Source organism: Triturus cristatus, chromosome 6 (assembly GCF_964204655.1).
Source record: "Triturus cristatus chromosome 6, aTriCri1.1, whole genome shotgun sequence".
In the NCBI taxonomy this organism is placed as follows: domain Eukaryota; kingdom Metazoa; phylum Chordata; class Amphibia; order Caudata; family Salamandridae; genus Triturus; species Triturus cristatus.
The window spans coordinates 1,484,930,020-1,484,954,917 of record NC_140589.1 but is presented as its reverse complement, the minus strand read 5'-3'; the positions used below and the strand labels follow the sequence as shown (position 1 = coordinate 1,484,954,917).

The following is a 24,898-nucleotide window of genomic DNA, read 5'->3' as shown; positions in this document are numbered from 1 at the left end:
GTATTCAGTTAGGGTTTGAAGCTCCACCCACTCTCCGCCCATATTTTTCATTGGCTTGTGTTATTGTCCTTGGTGAATCCTGGCTTTTAATTCGTTAATAGGCTTGTTAGTTCTGCCTTAGTACTGCCTTGTCTTCATTTGTAACCTCCCTTGAGGACACTCCCTGTTACAGGTGTTGGTGCTCGATAGGCTTTATTTACAGTCTCCAAGCACTATTTTGTTAAATGCTTTTCACCACGCTCTCGTAAGGCTTTATTTTTTTTTCTCATAGCACCGCACGCCACAGTTTATTTGTGGCTGCTTTACGGCACAGAACGCGGCTGCTTGTTTTTTTTCCTTCAATTTTTTATTTAACTTCTGTTTGTAAAATCGCCCCATACCGCGTTTTTACGTTAATTTCGGCTGCGCCCCCTTCTTTAGATGAGCCGCTTCTAAGGAAAGGGGTGCGGCCGCCATTAAACTGAAAGCGCAGCATGGTACGCTTTTGTAAACAACCATTTGCAATGCAATGGGTCTCGCATTTTCGAGAGTTTCGTAAATGCAAGACCTATTGCATTACAAATTCTTGTTCAGGATTGCCCGTGTCCCCTTCCCAAATCTTTCCTATTTGCCAGGGTGACTTCTCTACAGGCATCAAGGCATCGCAGAGCACCAGCACTGAGCACTGGAAAATACATGAGCTCCATCTGCATTATAGAGTGACGTCTGTCCCTTTAAACCTTAAACCTTAACGAGGCATGTCAAGCCTCTCATGGTGTAAAAAGTCTGTAGTCAATTTTTGGGCCTTTTGACCTTTGCCACAGAGAAAGTGCTTCACTAAGTCTCCTATTTACTTCTTGGTTGTTATCTGACCTTCACTTCTGGCCATGTCCCTCTTGTGCATAATTAGGAGCATGTTTCTCTGACTCACCACAGTGACCTGCTTATGTTCTTCTTGTCATTCAGGTCAGAGTTAATGCTGGTCGTACTCTCTTAATTTTACCCTGATAATCTTTATTCCTCTTGCTTCGGCCATTTAGATAGACAGCCTCCCTCTGTCCTCCGACTATGGCAATACTCTGCCAGTTCAGTGGAGGTTTGTTCCAGGCCTTAGATAGAGCACCCGCTGGGGCTGTGAAGTGGTTCGGAAATACACCGTGCTTCCTTTCAGCTCTAACACTGGACTACTTCACTCGGCAGCCTGTTTTAAGAAATTCAGTACTTGTTATTTTCCTGATCACTTGTTGCTTACACATACCTACAATAGGGTACCACCTTCTTCTTGTCTGTTCTATTACACTTAATCCTATTACACACCTGTTTTCTCCTCAGCACTTCTCTGTCTGAAAGTAATGTTATTTTCTACCACATTTACCTATTTATTTCATGGTGCTTCTGATTTGTTTTCTCCCTTATCTCTTACTTTATGTCAGCCTTATGGCGATCCATCTGTATAGCCTCTCCCTGTGAACCTTACACTGACTGCTGATTTATCAGACATTTGCACTGCACACAACCACTTATCCAGGCAAAGGCTTAGAATGGTGTCAAAATACAGGCCACGTTTTGATTGGGAGGCGGTACTCTACTGTATTAGGCTTTTAGAAATTCTCCTCATTCCCTCTGTTGTCTCCATTTTGAACTAAATCAAGACATTTATATCACTCTTAAATATGTTGGACTAAAGACATTTCCCAAAAATGCTAAATAAATACCCATTTTGCCAAAATATTGTTGTGTGAAACGAATCGTTCTTGCACTGTGGTCAGTCTTCTATGTGTTACTGAATGTAGAAAACACCACAGCTAGATGGTGCAAAGCACCAGGAATGATGAACTATTGTGGCTTGATAAAAACAGAGTAACATGATGATTTGTTTAATTCCATCAATTTCAAAGGTTATACACGTTACAGGATTTTCGTTTCGAGAAAACATTGCTAGAACAAAGGTAGGAGGTGCTGTTTTGCTCAGCAACGTAACTATTACTGCTTATTTCAGCCATTCTGTTGCTGGGGTTGTCCTCAGTACCAAGGCAAGGGCCTAGAAGTTAAATGCCACTAGTGGACTATAACACCTACTGTGGTATTGAAACATGAGACATGTAGAAAATTCATATTACCATGTTCTTACAGTGACAAATCCTAAAAAGCTATTTTCACTATGGCAGGCCTAGCTCTCCTATGTAGAAAACCAAAGAGCAGATTATAATACTAATTCTGTTCATTCGGAAAGGGACCAGCTAGAAAAATAATTAAGCAAATATTTTTCATAGTTATTAAAAAATCCAATTCAATGGTAAAGTTGCATTTTTAATAAATATCGAACAAAAGTTAGTTTTAGAAATTTACCATTTACCTGCTGAGCTGTAAGACGACTAATTAGCGTAAGCCTCCGCCAGCTCTCAGCCTGTGCTCAATTTAATTGAATAGGTGTGAATGAGATGTGAAATGTCTCCCAGAGCAAACAATAGTATGACCTGAATGGGCAGAGATGACTCCTCTGAGTTCAGCAGAATGTGAGGGTGGGGACTGTAGGCCTTCTTTTGACAGAACAGTGTCAAATCCTGCTTGGCAGGTCTGTTGAGCCACCCGTAACACTTGGGGTGCACTTGAAAGGGAGAGAACAGGATGGCAGGACAATTTGTGTAGCTCCCTTGCCTGGTTTCTGAAGTACACTGCTTTTGTCCTCTCGTACTTCTTTCCCTCTGTTTGTTGTGGAGGCAGTACCTGCTTCACAATGGATTTTAGTGTTGGATGTAGGAGGACACTAGGATTACTATAGTCAGAGCCACTGAAATTATACAATTCTTAAGGCATTTATTGTCATAATTATGGATTTGCCACATAATCCATCATCTGCTGCATGATCTGAAGATTTTAACAAAACAAAATGTTGTTTCTAGCTCAAACAGATCAACAGTTTTCAAAAACGTGGCAACATATGTTCGAGCACAGTCAAAGGCCATTCGTAAAGTTTAACTGGTCACCTTTCAGTTGCTTATTTCTGCATGGATTTGTTAGATTGGTACTGAGGTGAAATCTTTTCCCAGACAGTATTACAATGTGTAAAAATGTCAAACTAATGAAGTAATGCTATAAACAATGTGACGCATTATGCCCCTTAATTTGACATTTCTTGCCACATAATTCCAGTGGTCCTGAACATAGTACACTCCCCAAACACACCACCAGCCTCAGAGTCCAAGTTGAATGTGGCCGAAGACTTTCACCTCCTTGGATTTGCCTTGACACATTGCATTTTGGGCCTATTTGCGGTGAGGCAAACATGAACTACTGCAAAGGAAGGTAGTTCAGGGTTTTAGAACTTTTACCCCATTGGTTACGGAGGGGCCAGAAGTCATCCTCACCCACTGGCTAATGCCAAACATAAATATGGCATCTCCAGGCACCCACTTCAGAACACCTTCTGGACTTTTCGGAAGATCACAAGAAGACTGGACCTGCAGTTGTCTGTGACCTGAGAGGAGCCCTGATGGATTGGACCTGCACCCTCTTGTACCCAAGACAAAGAAGTAGACTCCAAAGGTCAGTTGGCTGACATCCTGTGTGGCTACAGAGAGAAAGCAAGCTGCAAGAGATCCTTTTCCTGAATGTACCAAGCTGACCAGTGGCACCTGGACCTAGACTACACACGGTTATTGGCCTCTGCGAGACTCCAAGTGTTTCCCCTGAGTCCCTGGGGCCTTGAAAGTATACTGCTGTGGTGAGTTGGCACTTAAAAGACTAACTCAGAAGGTAAAATCTTTGACCAGGACAACGTGGTTAGTGTGTCTGATCTGCGGTGCATAGCGGTCAGCCTCAAATTGTTCTTAAGTACTGGTCTGCTGCAACCATTGACCATCATTGATGGTTTTTGCTTTTTGGCACTATTTCTACTTCCATTTTTAAAAATTCATACATTCAGGTGACCTTCAAGATTTTTTTTCTCTATCGTGTCATTTTGTTCATAAACTTTTACTCTATTTTCTTATTCAATTTGGTATTTTTATTGTTTTGCATTTTAACTTTATTACTGCTTTGGTACTGTATAAATACTTTCCACATTTCCCTAAGCTAAGCCTTTCTGCTCTATGGCATAGCTACCAGGGGATTAGCTTAGTGACTTTGAGGGTTCATCCTGACAAGTGTTGTGATTATTCCGAGGTGGGTAGTCACCCATCCTAATTAATAATCCAGTTTCTTACAACAGCTCTGTAATTTTGCAAATTGCAGGCTTTGCCATTGTAAATTATCTTTGTACATCAGACCCTATGATATTCACTCCAAGTGCCCATGGCAAATGTTAAAAACTTTATTTGCTGTTAAAAGCGCTGCACGAAATGTCAGTGTAAGAGGCATATTATTGAATACACTGTTTTTACTTTTCAGGAGTCAAATGAAGACTTTTGAGTGCCAGCAGAAAAAACAACACTTTTTCACAAGCAGTGATCATCAAATATGTCTGCTGCTACTGCCAGGTTGAACAAGTCACCAGTTCTTCCTCCTATTATCAGGCACGGTGATCGAACCTTTCTGAAGAGCATTGAGAAATACATAGCAGATGAAACGGAACATCTTGAGTGCACTGGGGAAAAGGACTTTAAAAACATTTACGTAATTTACAGAAACGCATTTGACAAGGTACGGACTATTTCATACTTTCACCAACTTTCTCCCTTGTGAGCGTGAGGAAAGGGGAGACTGCATCCTATGGAACTTTGTGTCAGTGAATCTTGAAAATAATATTGCACTCACTCATTTTTGTGATGGTTTTGTTGTATCACTGAAAAATGCATAAAACTGCATCATCCTCAAGGTCTAAAACAACACATTGGCATATGTGAATATACCCATACATGGTTCAGAGTTAGTGATAGCGAATGTAGTTAGGGTTCAGGATCAATTTCGAGTGAAAAGGTGTTTAAGTTTGTTAATAAGTTTGACACCATTTCATGAATCGGCATGACATTTGGCACTCACCTTGTTCTTCCGCCTTAGTTGGTTCTTCTGGCTAAGTTTGACATGGCGAGTTTTCTCCAGCTGGACTGGGAACAGCAACCAGCCCTGGCGATTGCTGCCCGACCGGCCCTGGGAGTGGGAGCAGTGGTGGTGGTTTGAGGGTGAGGGGGGTGCAAGGGAAAAGCAATGCAAAACTGCCCCCCTGTAAGAAAACTGCCCCCCACGGGTACAAAACCAGCCCCAACCCCTCCGGCCCACCGGGGAAAAGCCCAGGGCCCGCTATGGCCAGTCCGACCCTAACCTAGGGGTGGGCCCAAAAAATAAGTATTTTCCTTTTTACCTTCCTTATGAAGTTTTGCTTTAAGCTGGAGCAAAACCTACTGAATGGAATCATACCAAACTTGCCATGAATCTAAAACGGTCCTCATAATAGAGTTTTTTTTTTTTTTGCAAATCAGTTCAATAGATTTTTAGTTATTTTGATGACAAAAAAGTAATGGGTGATTTTGAAGATTTAAAGTGTATAGATATTATGACCACTGGTGGACAGTACTGTGTCTGAGGAAGTTTTGAGAATACACATTAAATAAAGAAGAATTTTTCCCTTCGCATAATGTGGGCCTTACGGCCCCTAAGAGGGATTGATGATCCTATTGGCAGGCACCAACTAAAAATTGTTTGTACGGAGGCCATTACAGAATATCAGGCGCTGAATCCTTCACGTTTGAAAACAGTGTCTGGGAGGATGGGGGGAGGGAAGCTTTGAGGTTCATAAGGGACAGAGAAAGGCACCACTAAAAGGCGTTTTTTTCGTCACAGGTTCATGAACCCTTACCATTTTTTATTTATTTTCCATTTCATTGTTTGCAAACTCTGAAAATCCTGTGAGATTAGACATTGTCAAAAACCAATCATATAGAGCATTATGGATAACAATATGGTAGCAGGGCCTGGCTGTGCACTTAACTCCTGCTGCACACTGCCAAAGGCCATGTCCATTGGTGCTTTTTTGCGTAAGAGGCAAATGCGGTACCATAAAAAGCTAAAATTTATAAAAAAAACATTAAAAATAAGTTATGAGTAACTTTGCTCAGAGGGTTAACGTGTTTAAAAAAACTCAGAAATGTATTGAAAAACTACAGTTAAAGTGACACAGTAGTTATGGTTGTCAGCTAAAAAAACCTGACAAAGACTTCTTGGGGAACTTCCCCATGGAATCAATTTCACCCATTGCTTACCATTGGCTTTGTGATTTGTAACACACATTTATTTGCTTGCTTTCCGTTTGCTGTCTTTATTTGATTTAGAATGTCAAGCATGTCTTTGTCCCTCCCATGAAGCATAGCCTGTTTACCATCTCTCTGAGTCCTTCCTCGTATTCTTTCACAGGTGCCCGCTTTCTGTCCACAGACCTTTACCTTTTGTTCTTATCTTGTCACGTTTTGTTGTTTGTGCAACGACGGAGGTCAAATGTCAGGGTGTGTCTTCCAGGGAGCTTGTTGCTTACTTTTCTTTCTCTTACTTCAAAGTGAGAGGGTTTATGTGACAATGTTGCTGGGTACTGGGGGTGTGCTGGAGGAAAGGCTGTAGAATGGTATTTTTTTCTAGCACACAGCAACATTTAAATGTTTGTAAATGAAGTGTGCAAATATTTCAGAATATATCAGAATTAGAAAAGCACAAATTAAGCAAATATTTGTAATTCTGAAGTGTGATTTAAACAAATATTTTAATACCATCAAAAAAATCAATACACTAGGTAATGCCGTTTCCACACATTATTGTTTGTGCACTGTATAGCGTTATCAGTAAAACTGTTTGTGCAAAAGTAATGGTCATTTCAATTTAAAATTTGATCGCTGTAATGGCAGTGCACTGCCACACCATGCATACTCCACTCTATGCAACTCCACTCTACAACACTCTACTCCATGACTCTGTACTCTCCTCTACGCTACTCCACCCCACTCTTCTCCGAGGATATGGTACAGCAGCCAGAGCTGCCGACTCAGGAGCTGGGGATCTGGGTTCATGTCTCAGCGTCCGCTTAACATCCTGTAATTCTCGGCAAATTACTTAATCGCCCATTGACAGCGCCTGTATACACTCCCAGGTGATTAGCTGCGCTATATAAATCTACAAATAATTAGTCTACGCCACTCTACAGTCTACGACACTCTACTCCACTCTACTGTATCCTGTTCTATGGCATTATACTCTATGACACCCCATGACACTCCACAAAACTCTACTACACTCCACTCTAAAACATTCTACTCCACTCCTCTCTACTCCACTCTACACCACTCAGCGACACTTTACTCTGTGCCACTCTTGTCTACTCTCTGCCACTCGACTGCTTTCCACTTTACGACACTCCACTTTTCAACACTCTACTACGCTACACTCCACATCCACTCCAGTCAGTGACCCTCTAGTCTACCCTATGCCAGACAAAGCCACTCCACTCTACAGCACCTCTCTATGACACCCCACAATACTCGACTTTAGGACACTCTACTCCATTCCACGCTATGCCACTCTACGACAATCTACTCTACTCTACACCACTCCACTCCACTCTCTCTACTCCACTCTATGCCACTCCACTCTAATCAACTGTATGCCACCACACACTATGCACAACACTCTATGCCCCTCCACTGTACGCCACTCCATTCTACAACACTCTACGCCACTCCACTCTTTGACACTCTACTCCACCCTCAACAACACTCTACTCCATGACACTCTACTCCACTCTATGCCACTTCACTCTATGACACTCTACACCACTCCACGATATGTCCCTACAACCCACTCTATACCATTCCACTCTGATACTCCACTCTATGACAATCCACTCTATGCCACTGTGCTCTATGGCACTCCACTCTATGCTACTCCTCTACTCTATGTCACTCTGTGTCACGACCCTCTTCTATGACCCTCCATTCTACTCTATGCCCCTCCACTCTCCACCGCTCCGCTCTAAGGCACTCCGCTCTACGACACTCTGCTCTACGACACTTTTTCACTCTTCACAACTCCACTCTAAACCACTCCTCTCTACTCTATGCACGACACTGTACTCCACTCTACGCCCCTCCTCTCTACATCCCTCTTCTCTACTCCCCTCCACCCTGCTCCCCTCCTCTCTATACCCCTCCAGTATACGCACCTTCACTTCATTGCCCCTCAACTGTACTCCACTCCAGTCTACATCACTCCACTCTACACCACACCAGTCTACACCATTTCACAACACTCTACCCCACTTTATGGCACTCAGCGTCAATCCACAACACTCTATTCCACTCCACTCTATGCCGCAACACCCTACCCCCTCTACTCTACATCGCTCCACTCTACTCCAGGGCATTCCACGTCACTGCACGACTCTCTACACCACTCCAATCTATGCCAGTCCACACTACTCTACACCACTCCACACTACTCTATTCCACTGCACTCCACGCCACTGTTCTCTAAGACACTAGTCTTTAGCCATGCTGAACAGCAGCCACGCTGGTGTAAAACATGGCTAAACACATTGACAAAGCCAAAAGCTTTGCCAATACTTGTCTTGTCTGGCGTTGAGTGTGGACCCTATTTACTATTGTGGAATAATCCGATAGATCACAGATAATTCTGAAGGGGCGTGGAGTAGGTGGAGGTATAAATAAAAAATGATTCTTCCAGCTTGAAGCATAGTTGGTCAAATGACTAATTCCAGTTTAGCTCTAAATATCTCCCAATTTAGATATCCCTCTAAAAGATTTTGATCCTTGAGGATCCTTATGATTTTGGATCACTAGTCAAGACACTTTTTGGCTTCTTTTGTGGGAACCCATTTCTGATAATTTAATATAAAAGTCAATATTATTTGGTATCTTGCAGGCTTGAAATAGCAGCAAAATGAGTAATAAAAAAAGTTGCTCAGAGAAGGTATCCAAAATATGTCTTCTCTTGAGGCCCCAGAAATCCTTTAGATGACATCACCTGTATCACATCTGGTATCCACCTCTTTTCTTTGTCGAGTCTATGGAGTTAGGCAATCAGGTTTCACGGTTATGGTAAACATGATATTATCTCATTTGGAAGCTTAAATGTCCTGGTTTCATTATCATCACCAAGGGTGTGATATTCTTGCATTTTGTCGTCTGACATCATCCTACTGCTTTTTGTCATCAGACATAGTCCTACTGTCTGGACTGGGTTTTGTGTGTAGTCTTTGTTCAACACTGTTTTATCTTACTTCAGCATTCTAGCACTCCAGCCCTTTTCCTTCCTTAGAACTGGGACATGGTCTGCCTTCTAATACCCAAGTTATACGCACCTCTGATCTTCCCAACCCAATATTATCTCCAGAGTATTTTTCTGTGGTTTTTGTGAAGGACTCTGCTATGCCCTGATCAAGTAGATCCTAGGCACCTAGATTCCATCTCTCATGGTGTCTTCCCATTTTGGTACCCATTACCACCAAAAGGAGAGAGTGGTCTGAAACTGGCTATAGAAGGTACTTAGTCCTCCTAAAAATGGTTAGAGTATCAAGCAATGCAAAGGAGTAATATGCTCTTCAGAGCAAGTCATGAGTAGCAGAGTAAAAATAGACTTGCTTCTCATCCTCGTGCAGGAACCTCGCCATCAGGCAACCCCATCTGTAAAACCCTCCATTTAAAATGATTATCATCGTTGCGCCACAGAGAACCTTTAATATGTCTCTTCCATACCCAAATTAAATTCCCAATCCACCCTGCCCCCAGGGGTTAATGTAGTTCATGTCTGCAGTGAAACATCCTACAGAATGTTCGCACAGCAGTAAGAAGATTGCCACCAAAAAGGATATGCACCCTACTATTTCAGTCATCACCATCGCCACAGTTTGATTCCTGGTGCGTGGGTTTAGTACAATTGTCCCCTGGGCCGCAGAGGTCAACAGCGCTGCCTCATCAGCGTCAACACAGGTACTAGCTCCCTCCATCTTCTCTTCTTCATTCCCTCAGCATCTTTTTCTGCCATGTGCGGCTCCACAGCACCTACTAATAAGGTGCCTTAATGGACCCAGGTAGAAAAAAACATTAATGGCCCTTCACAGTAACTATCCATGAGCCCAATCAATAAGGAACCATAATGAGTGGAACCATTAATAAGCTGTGTTATCCCCATGCACTGATGAGCATTAATGGCACAGGAAGTAATGACCGTTAATGGTGTCTTGCAGTCAGTATCTATATGCCCAGTCAGTAAGGAACCTAAGGAACCAAGGTACTCTTTCACTTTCACAGAAATTCCACTGAGGAACTGTGAGAGATGATAGCTGCTATTGGGTCCTGTTAGCAACTACAATGAGAACAGTGGGGGTCCTGCTAACTGCCTTGCTCATCCATGCCCTGCAGCCTTATGTGGGTAAAGAAGGAGCAATCTAGCAGATGCCCACAAGGCCCGGGCAGCTGTTATCTTTCCTGGTCCTCCTTCACCTTCATTACTTGGAAGATAAAGGAAGCCTGGAAGAGTTGTCGGCCTTCTGCAGGACAACAAGGCTGGGGAAACTTGAGGGCTGCTCTGGTGCCCTGTTTGACATTGTCCCATTCCTCTTTCACTACCAAAACAATGGCATTGATGGAAGGCAGAGTCTGCTGATAGATGGCCTAGTGCTGCCTTTGCAATTGCAGACAGGACCAGGGAAGCTGGCTCATTCTTTCTGTTCCTGTAAATGGTGGTGCGTCACAGAGGAGGGAGATAGTTACCCGCCACCCCCTGTGGCCTGTTCGCATATGCGAAGAGGGCACTAGGCAGCTATCATCTGTGATTCCTAAAGTCCTTCTTCGTCATCATTTTTGTGAGCTTGAAAGATGACCGTGAGAGCTGGCAGCTGCCTGGCTGCCCGTTCACCAGATGGCACAGAGCCACAGTGGGAAGCAGTTTTCTCCAACCAGAGCAACTTTGCGACACAAAACAAAGGCCCTGTAAACTATTTTTGGCCAACAACAGCCTAGCCAAGTACAACAATGCAGTCAGGGAAAAAATGTTTTATTACATAGGTATGCCCCACTTTAGTGGGTAGCCTCTGAGCCATATAACCTACTTAATAAGTATCTAATATGTATATTGAGAACTGAACTCAATAAAAAATGCTTAGATTCCTGATTGCCCGTGACCTGTCTTGATAGGAAACCAGTCCAGTGCAACTTAATTTTTGGTCTAAGGGTACACTTATAGTTAACTTATGGCATGAATTGTCCCAGATGTATTGAACAGATCCTCATTTTCCTCAAGTGCCTGGCCCAGATGACTTTGTCAAAAGCCAGCAACTGTGCAATTAGGGTGGGAGGGGGATCAAGTCGCTGCCAATGAGGTGGCCATTGTGAACAGTGCCACCACATAGAGCATAGTTGAAGTTCCCTAATTAAAATATGTCTGTAATACAGGGATAGCTGCACAATCACCAATCAAGGTCAATCAAAAATCACTCTTGCATAAACGTTTACACTATATGATATCGTAACCAACACAAAAATAATTCTCTGCATTTACTATAGCACCATTCTTGTGCATTATCACTAAATATGGGCCTGTCTAGGCCACTGAAACCATAGCAAAGGGCCAATCTAACTCATCTGCTGTATGCTGCTTGTACTAGAGGGTGCGCATTATCTTTAATCCCAGCCCTATCTATGACACAGACTCTCTCTAAAACTGGGATCTACCCAGTGCCACCTTACCAGCCTCCCACTGCAAAAACCATGGCAGATAAAGAGCTTAAGCCGAACAACAAGCACACCAAACCTGAACCTGGGGGCGATCTGGAGGATGAGGCAGACGACACTCCCCAGTAACTCCGTGACCGGTGCTCTCGATGGAACTTTGACGATGCCCCCTGGGCGGAATCCATAACTGTACTTACCGCGGTGCCCGAGCAACTTTAGCCGATGCCCGGTGGAGCTCCCTTATGCAGCTATAGAGGAGTTTGGCTCTAGTTCACCACTCGGCCATCACCTACCCAGCCGGACATCGGACATTGTTTTCCTCGTCTCCCCGTTGTGTCTTCCACCTGCATTCCTTACCTCTGTTTACTATTCCCCCTCTACCTTTCACTCCCCTTAAAACGTGGGTATGCGCTAATAACTCATATTATTGTGTAATCTCATGTTTCTCCCCTATGTCTATACCTGGCTATGTAATTATGTAACCTGTAACTCGCTGATCCTCATGTAAAGCGCTCTGATACCTCCGGGTCTAGCCAGCACTATATAAAACTTTGAAATAAATAAATAAAAGTGCCTGAAACAAACTAACCAGAATTGAAATCCATCACCTTGGATGTGCCTTTTGAGAAGTCTGTTTTTCACTAATTCCTTCTCCCATACATTATTTATACGAATTCAAACGAAATCCTCCATGGTGCAACATACCACACAATCTGTATCTTCCTTTAAACTTTAGAGGCAAAAGGCCAGATGTATGAATCACTGGTCATAAAATACTGGTTGCAAACTGCAAGCAGTATTTTCGTGACCAGTGTGGAATTTTGGGAACCAACCTATGTGCTAATAGGTCCATTCACAAAATTCTGAGTTGTATCGGGTCTGCATCTAACCTACATCATTAATATTTATGATGTAGGTCGCAAACTATGACTTACTACTATTGGTGACCATCACAGGAATGGTAGCCTGCTGGGGTTAGCAGACCACTATGGGCTAGATGTACAAAGCATTTTTAAGGTCGCAAACGGCCCGATTCTCAGAATCGAGCCATTTGCAAATTCAAAATTATTTTTGGGATGTACAAAGCCTAATTTGCGATTCGCAATCTGGGTTTTTGCGATTCAGTATTTGGAAGGGGTGTGTTGAGGGCATCCCTTCCTAATATCGTATCGGAATGATATGTACAAATGTTTTACAACCGATATGCAGACGCAAAACATTTGCAATTGAATGCCATTGGAAAAATAGTGGTAACCCATTCATAAATGGGAAGGGGTCCCTAAGGAAAAAATATGTTTTCAGAGCAGGCAGTGGCCACAAACTTTCAATTTTTTCTTTTTAAATGTATCCTGTCTTTCTGTAGGGAAAATGTGCTGCATTTAAAAAAAAGATTGCTTTATGTAAAAGCAATCACAGAGATGGTGGTCTGCTGACCCCAACAGGTCACTATCCCTATGATAACTGTGATTCCTAAAGGGTAGCAAATTGCGACCTGCGCCATTAATATTCATGACTATTGGCGACCCACTAGGGAATTGCTAATGTAACTCAAATGAGTTTCATATATTTCTTACATCTAGCCCTCAGTCTCTAATTGCTTTTTTTAATGCCGTTTTTTCCTTAAAGGAAATGGGTCTGCGTTTAAAAAATAAAAAGTTTGAAACTTTTGAAATGTTAGAGCATAGACATTGATCCTCCGGACCACTGCCTACTCCCCAACAAACTCTTTTTTTTTCATTGGCAAAAGGGAATGGGTATCGAAGGTTTCCCCCTTACTGTCGCGAATGGCTTACCACTTCAGGTTGGGAGTCAGTCAAATGTTGATGTTTTGCGACTGTATTGGTACATACCCCAACAAATCTCTATTTGGATGGGACGCCATAAACACACTACTTCCAAATAGCGATTCATTATGCCCTTTTAAACCCATTTTGCGATTCGGTAACCAGCTACTGAATTGCAAAATGAGTTTAGTACATTTCAAATAGCCATATAGCCGTTGCAAACTTTGTGATTTATCAAATTGCAGGGCTAGCGACTGCTAAATGGCTTCATACATTTGGTCTCTTATGACAATTACATCAAGTGATAGAAGCAAGTTTTCTCTAACTTGCATGCTAGAGATGTACTTTAAATAATTCTTCTGTAACTTATTTCACTTCTCTGATCGAGAGCGCCTTCAATTCTAGTGTGTTACGTAAGTCTGAGTGTATTTTTACGAAACTTGTGGATCTTTCCATCAAATCATTTATTCTTGGGTTATTGTTTAGTTGACTTGTTTAGTTACTATTAAAGTAACTTACAGATGTCCTTGTATACTTCAGCCACAACAAACTCCCTCCACATAAGCTGATAATGATGTTTCTCTTAATTTTAAGCCCGATTTCTGGACCAAGGGCCATATGTAGGTAGACTGTGTTTTGCGATTCTCTAATTGCAATTTTTAAGGAATCGCAATTAGAGAATAGCAAAATGCAATGTAGGTAGGATTAGCAATTTTTTTTGCGAATCCCACCCATTCCTTATTTGCGATTCTCTAATTGAGAATCGCAAATAAGGAATACCTTGCCATGCATTCCTATGGGCTAAAAGGCCCATAGGAATGAATAGGAAGACATTCTCAATTTGCGATTCTCAATTAGAGAATCGCAAATTGAGAATGCAATTTCAAGGTTGCAAGGGTGTCAATAGGACACCCTGTTGCACCCCTGAAATTAGCATGGGTGCACATGTGGTGCACATACATGCCCTAAGGGCATGTGTGTGCACCACATTCCACTTTGAAAAATGCAAAAAACTGCATTATTACAAGAAATCGCAAATTACCACCAACCTGTAGTTGGTGGTAATTTGCGATTCCTTAAGGCCAAATAGCACTTTTTTGGAGCTTCCTACATTGCATTTAAGGAATCGCAAAATTTGCGATTCCTTAAATGCAATTGCAAAATAAGGAATCGCAAATTTAGCGATTCCTTATTTTGCATGCAGATTTGCCTTCCTACATTCCACTTAGCAAATTTGCGATCGCAAACGCCGAAATTCGGCGAATTTCAGCGTTTGCGATCGCAAATTTGCTTTCTACATATGGCCCCAAGTGAATTAATTATTTTTTTAGTCTATTTCATTTCAGTATTTTCTAGGCTTGATGATGTGGTCATTCCACTACAAATCAAATTAGCCAAGTAGATCCAAGAGAAAGCAGATTTTGACAAATGGTCATACTTCATCAAATATTCCAAACAGTATAAAACATATTTTCAACTAACAAAGGATGGATTAAGTATTACATTCTTAAGGCCAGTCACAATTTTGGGAGACTCAGAAATCTCCCTGGACTCACCCATGTAGTCAGCCGTTCCTTATTTCCTTGCATTTGAGTTCTACTATCTCTCAGAATTGAGTGAGAAATATCAGAAATAATGTTGACCTTTGGAGTATCCTATAGCCCAGACGAGACACAATTAGCTTTAGATCCTCACTTATCAGTAATCAGCCCTTCCCACCAAACTGTATTCCATCAAACAAAGTTTGGTATGGTCTTCAATTATTACATATGTATATTCCTCACCTGAAGGAAAATGGCTGTTCCCAGAGAAGGGTGAGTGGTGGCATTGGGATTTCCCACACAGACAGAACGTTGTTGGTATTGAGAAATATTCCTATTAGCATGTCATACTCTAAATGTATAGACAAAGTTTACTCCAAAAACGTTTGGAGTAGAAGTACAGTTAAGGTGTTACTATACATTTTAGAATGTTACTTAAACGAGTGTTAGGGACTAGATTGAGGTGACATATGTACTAAGATAGTGTTTTTAGGTCTGGAGGGTGACTGCCTCAGGTGTTGGTGCACCATTACCCTGATTATGCTAGATCTATGAATGGGCTTTGACTCTGTTGATTAAAATGTATTATTTGCACTCATGGCACAATCAGGAATTGGTTGTACTGATTTTAAAGGGATTGAACTTCAACTGAAAGAAATATTGCAATTTTTGGCTTGTCCTCTCTGTTCCGCTGAACTTCAGCTGCTAACCTGCGGAGTACGGCATGGATTTTCTCATAGACACTTGTTATTTAATCATTATTTGTGATTTCTGGCTGAGTAAAAGCCCCATACATATTTTGACCCATAGGAATATAACTCAATAAACACCTGAAATCTCTTTACTCTTCTAATCCTTAAAGTCCCTCTAAATCATAGGTTTGGGTCCATGTAGAAGTCTATAATCTCTGTATTGCTGTAGCACATGACATTCCTATCATTAAAATGCGTTTACAGTGTCTTCGCAATATGTATTTACTTTGCCATGAACTCCCAGCTCAGTAAATTTAGAGTAACATTGATTACCTGCCGCTCTACTGATCAGATATTTATAGTTATTTAAAATATTATGTTTTCAAACAGGACATTAGAAAAAATATAGAAGGTGTGTTTTAACCTGATTACAATGTTGACAACATTTAAATTATTAGCATGGCTAACACACACAGTTACAATTAATTAGGTTTGGTCTTTCATCATACTCACTATGACATGGAGAATTTTCCCTGTTGTACTTACTTACTTATGTCTACTGCCTCTCCTGGGGTATAGGCCATAAACCAGGATTCTCCAGCCATCTCAGTCCTGGGCTTTCCTTTCAATCTGACTCCAGGTGTAACCCATCTCATTGCAGTCAGCCTCGAGGTCTCGATGCCAAGTGTTTTCTTGGCCTTCCACTTTTCCTTTTACCTTGAGGGTTCCAGGTGAGGTGGACGCCTGGTGGTGTTTGATACGGGCTTGCGGAGGGCGTGCACTATCCACCCCAGCGCCTTATCATGATTTCTTCATGTAGTTGGAAAGTCTGGTGCCATAGGTCATTGTTGCTGAGGGTGTTTGGTGAGTGGATTTGGAGGATTGTCCTCAGGAAGGTGTTGATGATGGCCTGGACTTTGTTGGTGGTGGTCACTGTTGTCCTCCAAGTTTCTGCTTCATACCGAAGGACTGAACTGCCCTTCTTGTTTATGACACTTCACAAGTAGGTGAAGATCTCAACCTATTCCAGTGTATCGCCTGCAAAAGTGAATGAAGTTAGCCTTCAGGGTCTTGGTTTTTCCCCTGTGGCTGTGAAGACCAAGTTGTGCTGTTGTTGCTGCCACTTTGTTGGTCTCTTCTCTTCTTGCAACTGCAGTTAGGTATGGGAGAGTAGGGTAAGTTCATCTGCAAGGTCCAGGTCATCAAGTTGCATCCAAGGTGTCCACTAGATCCCATTTCATCTCCTTGCTGTGGATGTCCTCAAGATCCAGTATGTGGCCAGCAGGAAGAAAAAGGTGAGAGCAAACAACCCTGGCAGATTCCGGTCCTCACTTCAAAGGCTTCTGTGAGTTGTCTTTCATGGACTATCTTGTGGGTCATTCCCTCGTAAGAGTTCCTGAGAATTCTTATGAGTTTATCTGACACACCGTAGTGGCGGAGGAGTTTCCAAATGGTCTGTCTGTCCACGCCGTTGAATGCCTTCTCATGGTCGATAAAGTTGACATTGAGGGGGTGGTTCCCTTCCATTGACTGCTCAATGATGATGCTCAGTGTTGCAATATGGTCTGTGCAGGATCTATCTTTGCAGAAGCCAGCTTATTGGTCTCGCAACTGAGCATCGACTTGCTCCCTCTTTCTGTTTAGGATGACTCTGTTGAACACTTTGCCTCTGTATTTTGAGCAGTTACTCAGGGATGAAAGCTGTCACTACCTGGATGAAAGACAGCTGCCTCAAGCTCAACTCGGACAAGACTGAAGTACCCATCCTGGAATCCACCCCCTCAGCCTGGGACGACTCCTGATGGCCTGCCGCACTTGGAACCCCTCGCACCCCTACGGACCACGCACGCAACCTCAGCATCATACAGGACTCCACGTTCACAATGAACCGCCAAACCAACGCAGTATCCTCATCTTGGTTCCACATGCTCTGCCTGCTTTGAAAGACATTCAGATGGATCCCCACAAAATCCAGAAAGACGGTCGCCCACACACTCATCACCAGCAGACTTGACTACAGCAAAACACTTCATGCCGGCGTCACCCAGAAACTGCTCAGGAAACTACAGAATGTCCAAAATGCCACAACCAGACTGGTCCTTAACATCCCCATCGCAGCCACATGACAACACCTCCGACATCTCCACTGGCTCCCAATCAACAAGAGAATCACCTTCAAGCTCCTCACACACACCTACAAGGCTCTCATGACACAGGACCAGAATATCTGAACCTCCGCCTTGCTTTCCACACACCGCTAGATAACTCCACTCCGCCCAACTCGCACTGGCCTCTGTCCCACGGATCCACAAGACCAGAACCGGAGGAAGATCCTTCTACCTCGACCACCCTGCCCCTCCACCTCAGGCAATCTGAATTGTTGACCCAATTCAGGAAGGACCTCAAGACTTGGCTCTTCCACTGAACATCCACACCTAGATGGATCAGCAGCCCCCCCCCCACCCCACCCCCAGTGCCTTGAGACCCTCACGGGTGAGTAGCTGCACTATACAACTCCCTGATTAATTGATTGACTCCAGTCAGCTACCTTTCTTACGGATCTTGATCAGATATCCCTCCTTCCATTCTGCTGGCCTGGCACCTTTTCCTCTTCCTACATCCTTCCAAACAGAGGGAGAGCATGTCTACTGATGTTTCAATGTCTGCCTTCAGTGCCTCTGCAGAAATGTTTTCAGGTCCTGCCACCTTCCCATTTCTCAGATGTTTGATGGCTTGCCATATTTCTTTCTTGGTTGGGTTGAATTGGCAAGTCCTTGTCAGCTGGCTATATGTCTGGTGGAGACTGGTGGAGACTGTGGCAGGGGCTGGTTCATCAGTTCTTTAAAGTGCTCCACCCATCTTCATTGTTGGTCTTCGTTACCCATGATTTTCTTCCCAGCTTTGTCTTTTACGAGTCTTTCTGGCTTGCTGTATGTGCCAGAGAGTTGCCTTCCTATGTCGTGGAGTTCTTTACATTTTCCATGACTTGCTGCTTACTGGGCTTCTGTGGCAAGACCATTGATGAATCTTCACTTGTCTGCTCTTAAGCTTCTCTTTGCTTCTTTATTGATTTTGGTGTATTCACCTTGAGCTTTCACTTTTTTTATTGCTCTTGTTTGGCTTGTGTTGACTGCAGCTTTCTTTTCCTTTCTTGCTTGGATTTTTCAGAGAGTCACGGCGGAGATCCATTCTTTATGCTCGTGTTTCTTGGGGCCAAGTACCTCCTGGCAGGTTGATGCCACTGTTTCTTTGACCTTCTCCCACTGGTTTTTTACTGGGTCTCTGTCATCCTCTAGTTCTTGCTGGACTTGAAACTTGTTACTGAGGGTGACTGAGTATTCACCCTATTTCTGCGCAACTTTGAGGAAGGTGGTGTTATATCTTTGCCGTTCCCTGTTGTGAGGGGATTTCATTGTTGTCAGTTATAACGCTCAGATGCATTTTAATCTTTATCTGTCCGAAGTTGCCAGCAGGGGTCACTGCTCCTTTGTGCATCTTCCTGGGAGTAAGGAGGACTCCTGGAAATACAAATGTATGCATATGGAATTCTTTAATTACACAGATACCAAGCACTCCTCAATTAAATTGTACTACGTAGTCATAAGTGTTATTGATTGAATAATTTTATTTGAATGCATAGTGATCTTGGGGGTAGTCCTTATCCTTTCTTTTTTCAGAGAAGGGACAATGTGGAGGTGCTACTATGAAGGCAGTCAGTGGCTAAGAATCTCATGTTTGCGAGCAGGATGAAAATGAGTAGGGAAATAACTCTCACTCCACAGTGTTTTTCTTTCTTCCACTCACACTTGCTCTGGAAGTGGTTAATAAGGGAGCGCACACTGTATATTGTTGTATTAAATATTGCGATTGGGGGCTTCGGTACAGCTGTAGTGTGTTACTTTTCAGATCATTAATTGGGATCACCTTCCTTTCTTTAATGAGAGGTATGGGCCACAAGTGTATGTTTGATGATTTGTCCTACATTTGAAAACCATGGTATGCGGCACATCTATTGGGAACATGCTAGAATACACTGTACTATCCCAAAAATGCAATAAATAGGTAAAACCTGAAGCTTATATTAAAGCAACAATTGACTTAATTTGTCTGGTATAATGTGAAGGGCTGTCACATTTTTCTGTGACTAAAAGGCAACCAGTTGCGTTATGCCTAAAAGTTTGTGCACATAGGAAACACTTATAGGCAACATGTCATCTTAATTGGCAGTTTTACTTTTTCAGTCATCCAAAGTATATTTGGCCGTAAGGTTTATTATGTCCTCTGTATTTGCATAATGCATTTCTGCCATTTTTTCAGTCTTGTAAGCTGAAGGTTATGCTTCCCTCATACAAACTGATTTCAGAAAATTATATCTTTCAGGTGATAGAGCATGTCACCTCATACAAGAAGATTCTTACTTCAATCAAACGAGAATATGATAATTTAATTCATTTAATTGAGCAAGGCCGGAAGGATGCTATTTACCTACATGGGAAACTCAAAGCCCTGAAATCAGAGCCAACAACACTTATGTATTATGAGAAAAGAGCAACAGAACTGCAAGATAAGTAAGAACAAACACATTAAAAAACATATAGACAAAAATATGCTCTCCTTTGACGTTGGCATAAAAGAGTGTTAGATTGTGAACAGTGGGGTTAACCATGTTCAGATAACGTGGTCACCAAGCAGTCAGTAAAGTGTACTTCTGTATTCTCTCTTTTAGAATAGACATCATTGAAAACGATTGCACAAAATTTTTGAATCAGATAAGGGACATACAAGCCACAAAGAAGACTGCAATAGTTTCATCAAAGGAATCTCCAGCTGTACTGGAATCACACGTTTCTGAAAAAAGCGCAAAACCTGCAGTGTATATCCCGGGTAATTTTTAAAACGTTCCATTAAAACATGTTGTTTAAATTATTTTAACTAAAAGCATTTTATCTTATGGTGCTGACCATGATTTAAAACTGGAGTGTCTTTGCCATCCTTTCTCGGGTGCGTTTCTGGGGGTGCGTTTCTGGGGGTGATGATATAAGCAGTGGACGTATTAAGATAAATAGTGCTTTCCAATCCTAAGGAGTGACTGAGTGGGTGAAAGAGCTTCTCATAGGCATAGGCAGGATGTCGAACAGTCTAGCATGGCTATGAACTGAGATCCTTCTAACTGTGTAATTATATGTTCATCCTTCCTTCCGGGTGCAATGGTCTGCCCCCCCGCCCGCCAAGTTAGAACACTCTCTGAAACCTCTACAGCCCCCTGAGTAAGGAGTAAATGACAGCAAAACAGTTTTGCCAGTAAGATTACTGCCTTTTTCAAACCAGTTATAAGCAGTAATATATTATGCTTTCTCCAGGGCACAGCACATTAAAGCTTCAGTAAGGGCCAGTGATATCTCTAATGGAAGAAAAAGCTATGAAAACACGACACAACATAAGGCTGTATGAGGCATGTGTTCCCTCTAAAGCAACAAAAAGCTAGCTAATACTCCAGGTCGATCCAGGACTGATAACAGTCCTATTTACAGTATGTCATGAAGCTGCTGACGACAAGTTAAATCAGGATGTGGCTTACATTGCTGAGAGCACTGTTTGAGGGATAGGCAGTCCTATTCTAGCCTTTAGATTGATGCAGGGGGTTAAATGCTACCAGCATTCATAATTACAAATTCAGCAAGCCCTCTGCTGTGCTCTACATGTACTGGCATGGCATCTTGAGGGAAAGTCCAAGCTCTATACAGCATCACATGCAGGCTCCCAAGATCCTCCTATTTGGAGCGCCATGACGCCTGTCCGCAGGCTCTTTTATCCTCTATCACTAATAGGGTTACTATCCAAGAGGTATGGCCATTTTATCCAACGAAGAAATGGCTTTACATACTTTTATCTTACTACTACACAGTCAAGCATTCAATCTTTCAGGTGTGCTGCCCTCTATTTTTGGTTCTGACACAATATGTAGAATTCTGCTGGAAAAGGCATATGTTCTCTGACTAAAGGTGTGCATTTTATTTCCGAATTTCCATGAGTGATGACCTTTATAAGACAGCAGTGAATTTACTGGTCCCCTGCACAACTACGGAAAGCAGTTATGAGAAAGATAAACTTATCACAACTGGGTTTTTTAAACAAAAGTGTGGGCTAGAAGATTCATTTTTGCTCAACATTTTTCTCTCCAGTTTCAAGCTTCAGAGCATCTTTTCATAAAACATTTCCTGCTCAACTGAAAAAGTTTATACCGCCGCCTTTTGAGAAGGCATGCGAAGATAGACTTTGTGGCATCTTCAACCTGTGGGAGCCCTTATTCAAAATACAAACTGGCAAAGTGGCTTTCCTTTGTATTTCAGGAGATCGATTAAGGAGGACAAGGATGGAGCTGCTGTCAGGTTTGCATTAACCTTGTATGCAAGATCCAATGGAAGCATTGTTCTTTCCCTTCTATCACTGTCCCCAGCAGTGACCACATATACTAGAACATGAGAGCTAGTGGTAGAAGAGGAGAAAGGGGATTGGGATAAGAAAGAAAACAGAGACACAGGACTCCATACTCTGCCACATCCCTTTTGTAGTCAAGGAAGGCTGCAGTTTGTAGTGGGTCCCTACAAGATAGTGATACCTTAAGTAACCTGTCATTGAAACATCTAACATAACTATAATTGTGAAACGATATACTTTAGTAATATATCTGTATAACAAACTCTCTATGCTTTGACAGGATAGTAGGAACAGTGGCGTAGCAAGGTCAGGTGGTACCCAGTGTGGACAATTTCTTGTCACCCCCGGCTTGACAAAATGGCAAAAATATGTGTTTAAAACACATATTTTTGCCATTTTGTCTCCCCCTCAGTGATGACACACGGGGCGGCACGCACCCACCGCACCCCCCTTCCTATGCCACTGAGTAGGAATCCCTGAAAGCTAAGCATCTAGTTTCTTTACTGCTGGAAACTGATAAAATAGGAACATCATTAACATCCTCTGATTCCTAACACTTAGCACTATGTCTACATATTGGAATTGTAAGATGATATGCACTTGTGCATTAACATTTGTATACATGCAAAATATTTTTTTTTGTTTTAGTCCTCTTCCATCAAAGGAATGTCAGCAGGACATATAACTCTAGTATTAACTAGTTCAAAGCTCATTTTCAAATTGCACACGCCTTCGGTATACTTCGGTCTGAGCAAAAATGTCCAGAATCTAATCTGTGGGATACTTGAGGTCGTAATGCTTGAAACCCAACATCCATGTAGCGATGTTTGACTGCAGCATATTTTGTAGCCCAGAGGCATTGAGGACTCACCTGTTTCATTTCATTGTAGGCAGCTTTGCTGCCATTTTATCGGGAGGTGCCGGGCTCCCGGCTATACCGCTGTGCTCACAAACGCTACACTCCTCCGTTTTTAATTGTTTTATGTATCGCTTTCACCCCGCTTTCTTTAATTACATTTTACTTTACCAGTAGTGCTTAGTTTTGCAGGGAATCCTGCAACTGACTACAGGGGTTGCTGGACCCCGGTCTCTCGATTTTAATGTCCCAAATGTTTAGTTGCTTGACTTGCGGCTGCGCGCCCAAGCCACACCCCCTGCCACGCCCCTGCTTGAGCGACGGGCTATTTCAAGACTTCAAAAGCACGTCCATGCAGCCCTGAGGCATTAAGGACTCACCTGTTTCATTTCCTTGTAGGCAGCTGCAGTGCTATTTAATCATGAGGTGCCTGGCTCCCTGCTTTACCGCCGTGCTCACGAACGCTGCACTCCTCATTTTGAATTGTTTTATGTATTGCTTTTTTTCAACTTCCTTTAATTAAGTTTACTCTACCACTACTAGTCAGTTTTGCAGGGTTTCCTGCAACCGATTACAGGGGTTGCTAGTCACGCTTTCTTGATTTTGTTTGCCCAAATGTTTTGATGCGTGACGCGCTGCTGTGTGCGGAACCAACACACCTTGCCACACCTCCCACAGGAGCGGTAAGCTATTTCAAGACTTCCAAAACATATCTGCGCAGATCTGAGGCATTGAGAACTCACCTGTTTTATTTCCTTGTAGGCACATGCACTGCCATTAATCGAGGGGTGCCTGGCTCCTTGCTAAACCGCAGTGCTCACAAACGCAGTTTTTTTCTCAAACATCATTTTATTGACTTTTCATATTACAAGCATTAGCAAAACATATAGTTGAATAACCCATATTGTGCATTCCTGATTTCAAATGATTTTTATTGATTTTTGGGAAACAAATAATACACGAATAATACATTATTAAATATATTAGGCAAAAATACAAAGCAATAAAATAATGCAATAATACTAAACAATAGGATAAATTGTTGATGGACGCGGCTCCGACATCTGAGGAGATTGCCCTCGCCATACGTTCAGTCGCCTCTGGCAAGGCCATGGGTCCTAATGGCCTTCCCATCGAATTGTACAAATTGCGGCCGGATACACTGGCTCCGCATCTCCGTGATATGTTCCTCGCGGCCCATTCGGCAGGTTCCCGCCCGCTGGACCAGCGTCTAGCCACTATTGTGGTTCTTCACAAGGAGGGGAGGCCGCGGGATCGGGTCACGTCTTATAGGCCCATTTCGCTATTGAATGCGGAGCCGAAAATTCTGGCCAAGGTGCTGGCTAATCGGCTGGCCAGCGTGGTGTGCGATCTGATCCATCAGGACCAGTCCGGCTTTATCCCTCATCGCAACACCGCGCTTAACTTGCGGCGTCTGCATGGGGTGCTCTCGAGGGTCCCGTTCATACGTGAGCCAGCCATTTTGGCGTCCTTGGACGCCACTATGGCGTTCGACACGCTCGAGTGGCCATATATCTGGGCGACGCTGGCGAAGTTTGGGTTTGGCCCGGGATTCATTGGCTGGGTGAAATTGTTGTATTCCGGACCGCTGGCGCAGGTGGTGGTGAATGGTAGAGTATCGGCTCCTTTTGAATTGGGCAGGGGCACGCGGCAGGGTTGCCCGCTGTCGCCGCTCCTCTTTGCACTCGCCTTGGAGCCCCTGGCGGAGTGGCTGCGGTGGCACCCTTCGATTCGTGGTCTCCGATGGACTCCTGAGTATGAGGATCGCGTCTCCCTTTACGCGGACGATATTCTTTTGTATCTTGCTTCCCCGCGTGAATCGTTGATTGTGTTAGTGGATGTACTGTGTTCATTTGGCCGTAACTCCGGCCTAGTCATCAACTGGGCTAAATCCTGTGTATATGTCCTCTCAGGGGAG

General features: G+C 43.0%; 1 protein-coding gene across 1 annotated transcript in view; it reads left to right on the top strand.

The window, feature by feature from the left end:
• Nucleotides 1-24,898, top strand: part of CLHC1 (clathrin heavy chain linker domain containing 1) — a 189,091-nt gene that overhangs the window by 6,030 nt on the left and 158,163 nt on the right. Inside the window, exons 2-4 of the mRNA XM_085612605.1 lie at nucleotides 4,369-4,620; nucleotides 20,046-20,233; nucleotides 20,392-20,549. Coding sequence (XP_085468731.1) covers nucleotides 4,438-4,620; nucleotides 20,046-20,233; nucleotides 20,392-20,549 — 529 coding nt within the window. The 5' untranslated portion in view covers nucleotides 4,369-4,437. The remainder of the gene's footprint in view (nucleotides 1-4,368; nucleotides 4,621-20,045; nucleotides 20,234-20,391; nucleotides 20,550-24,898) is intronic.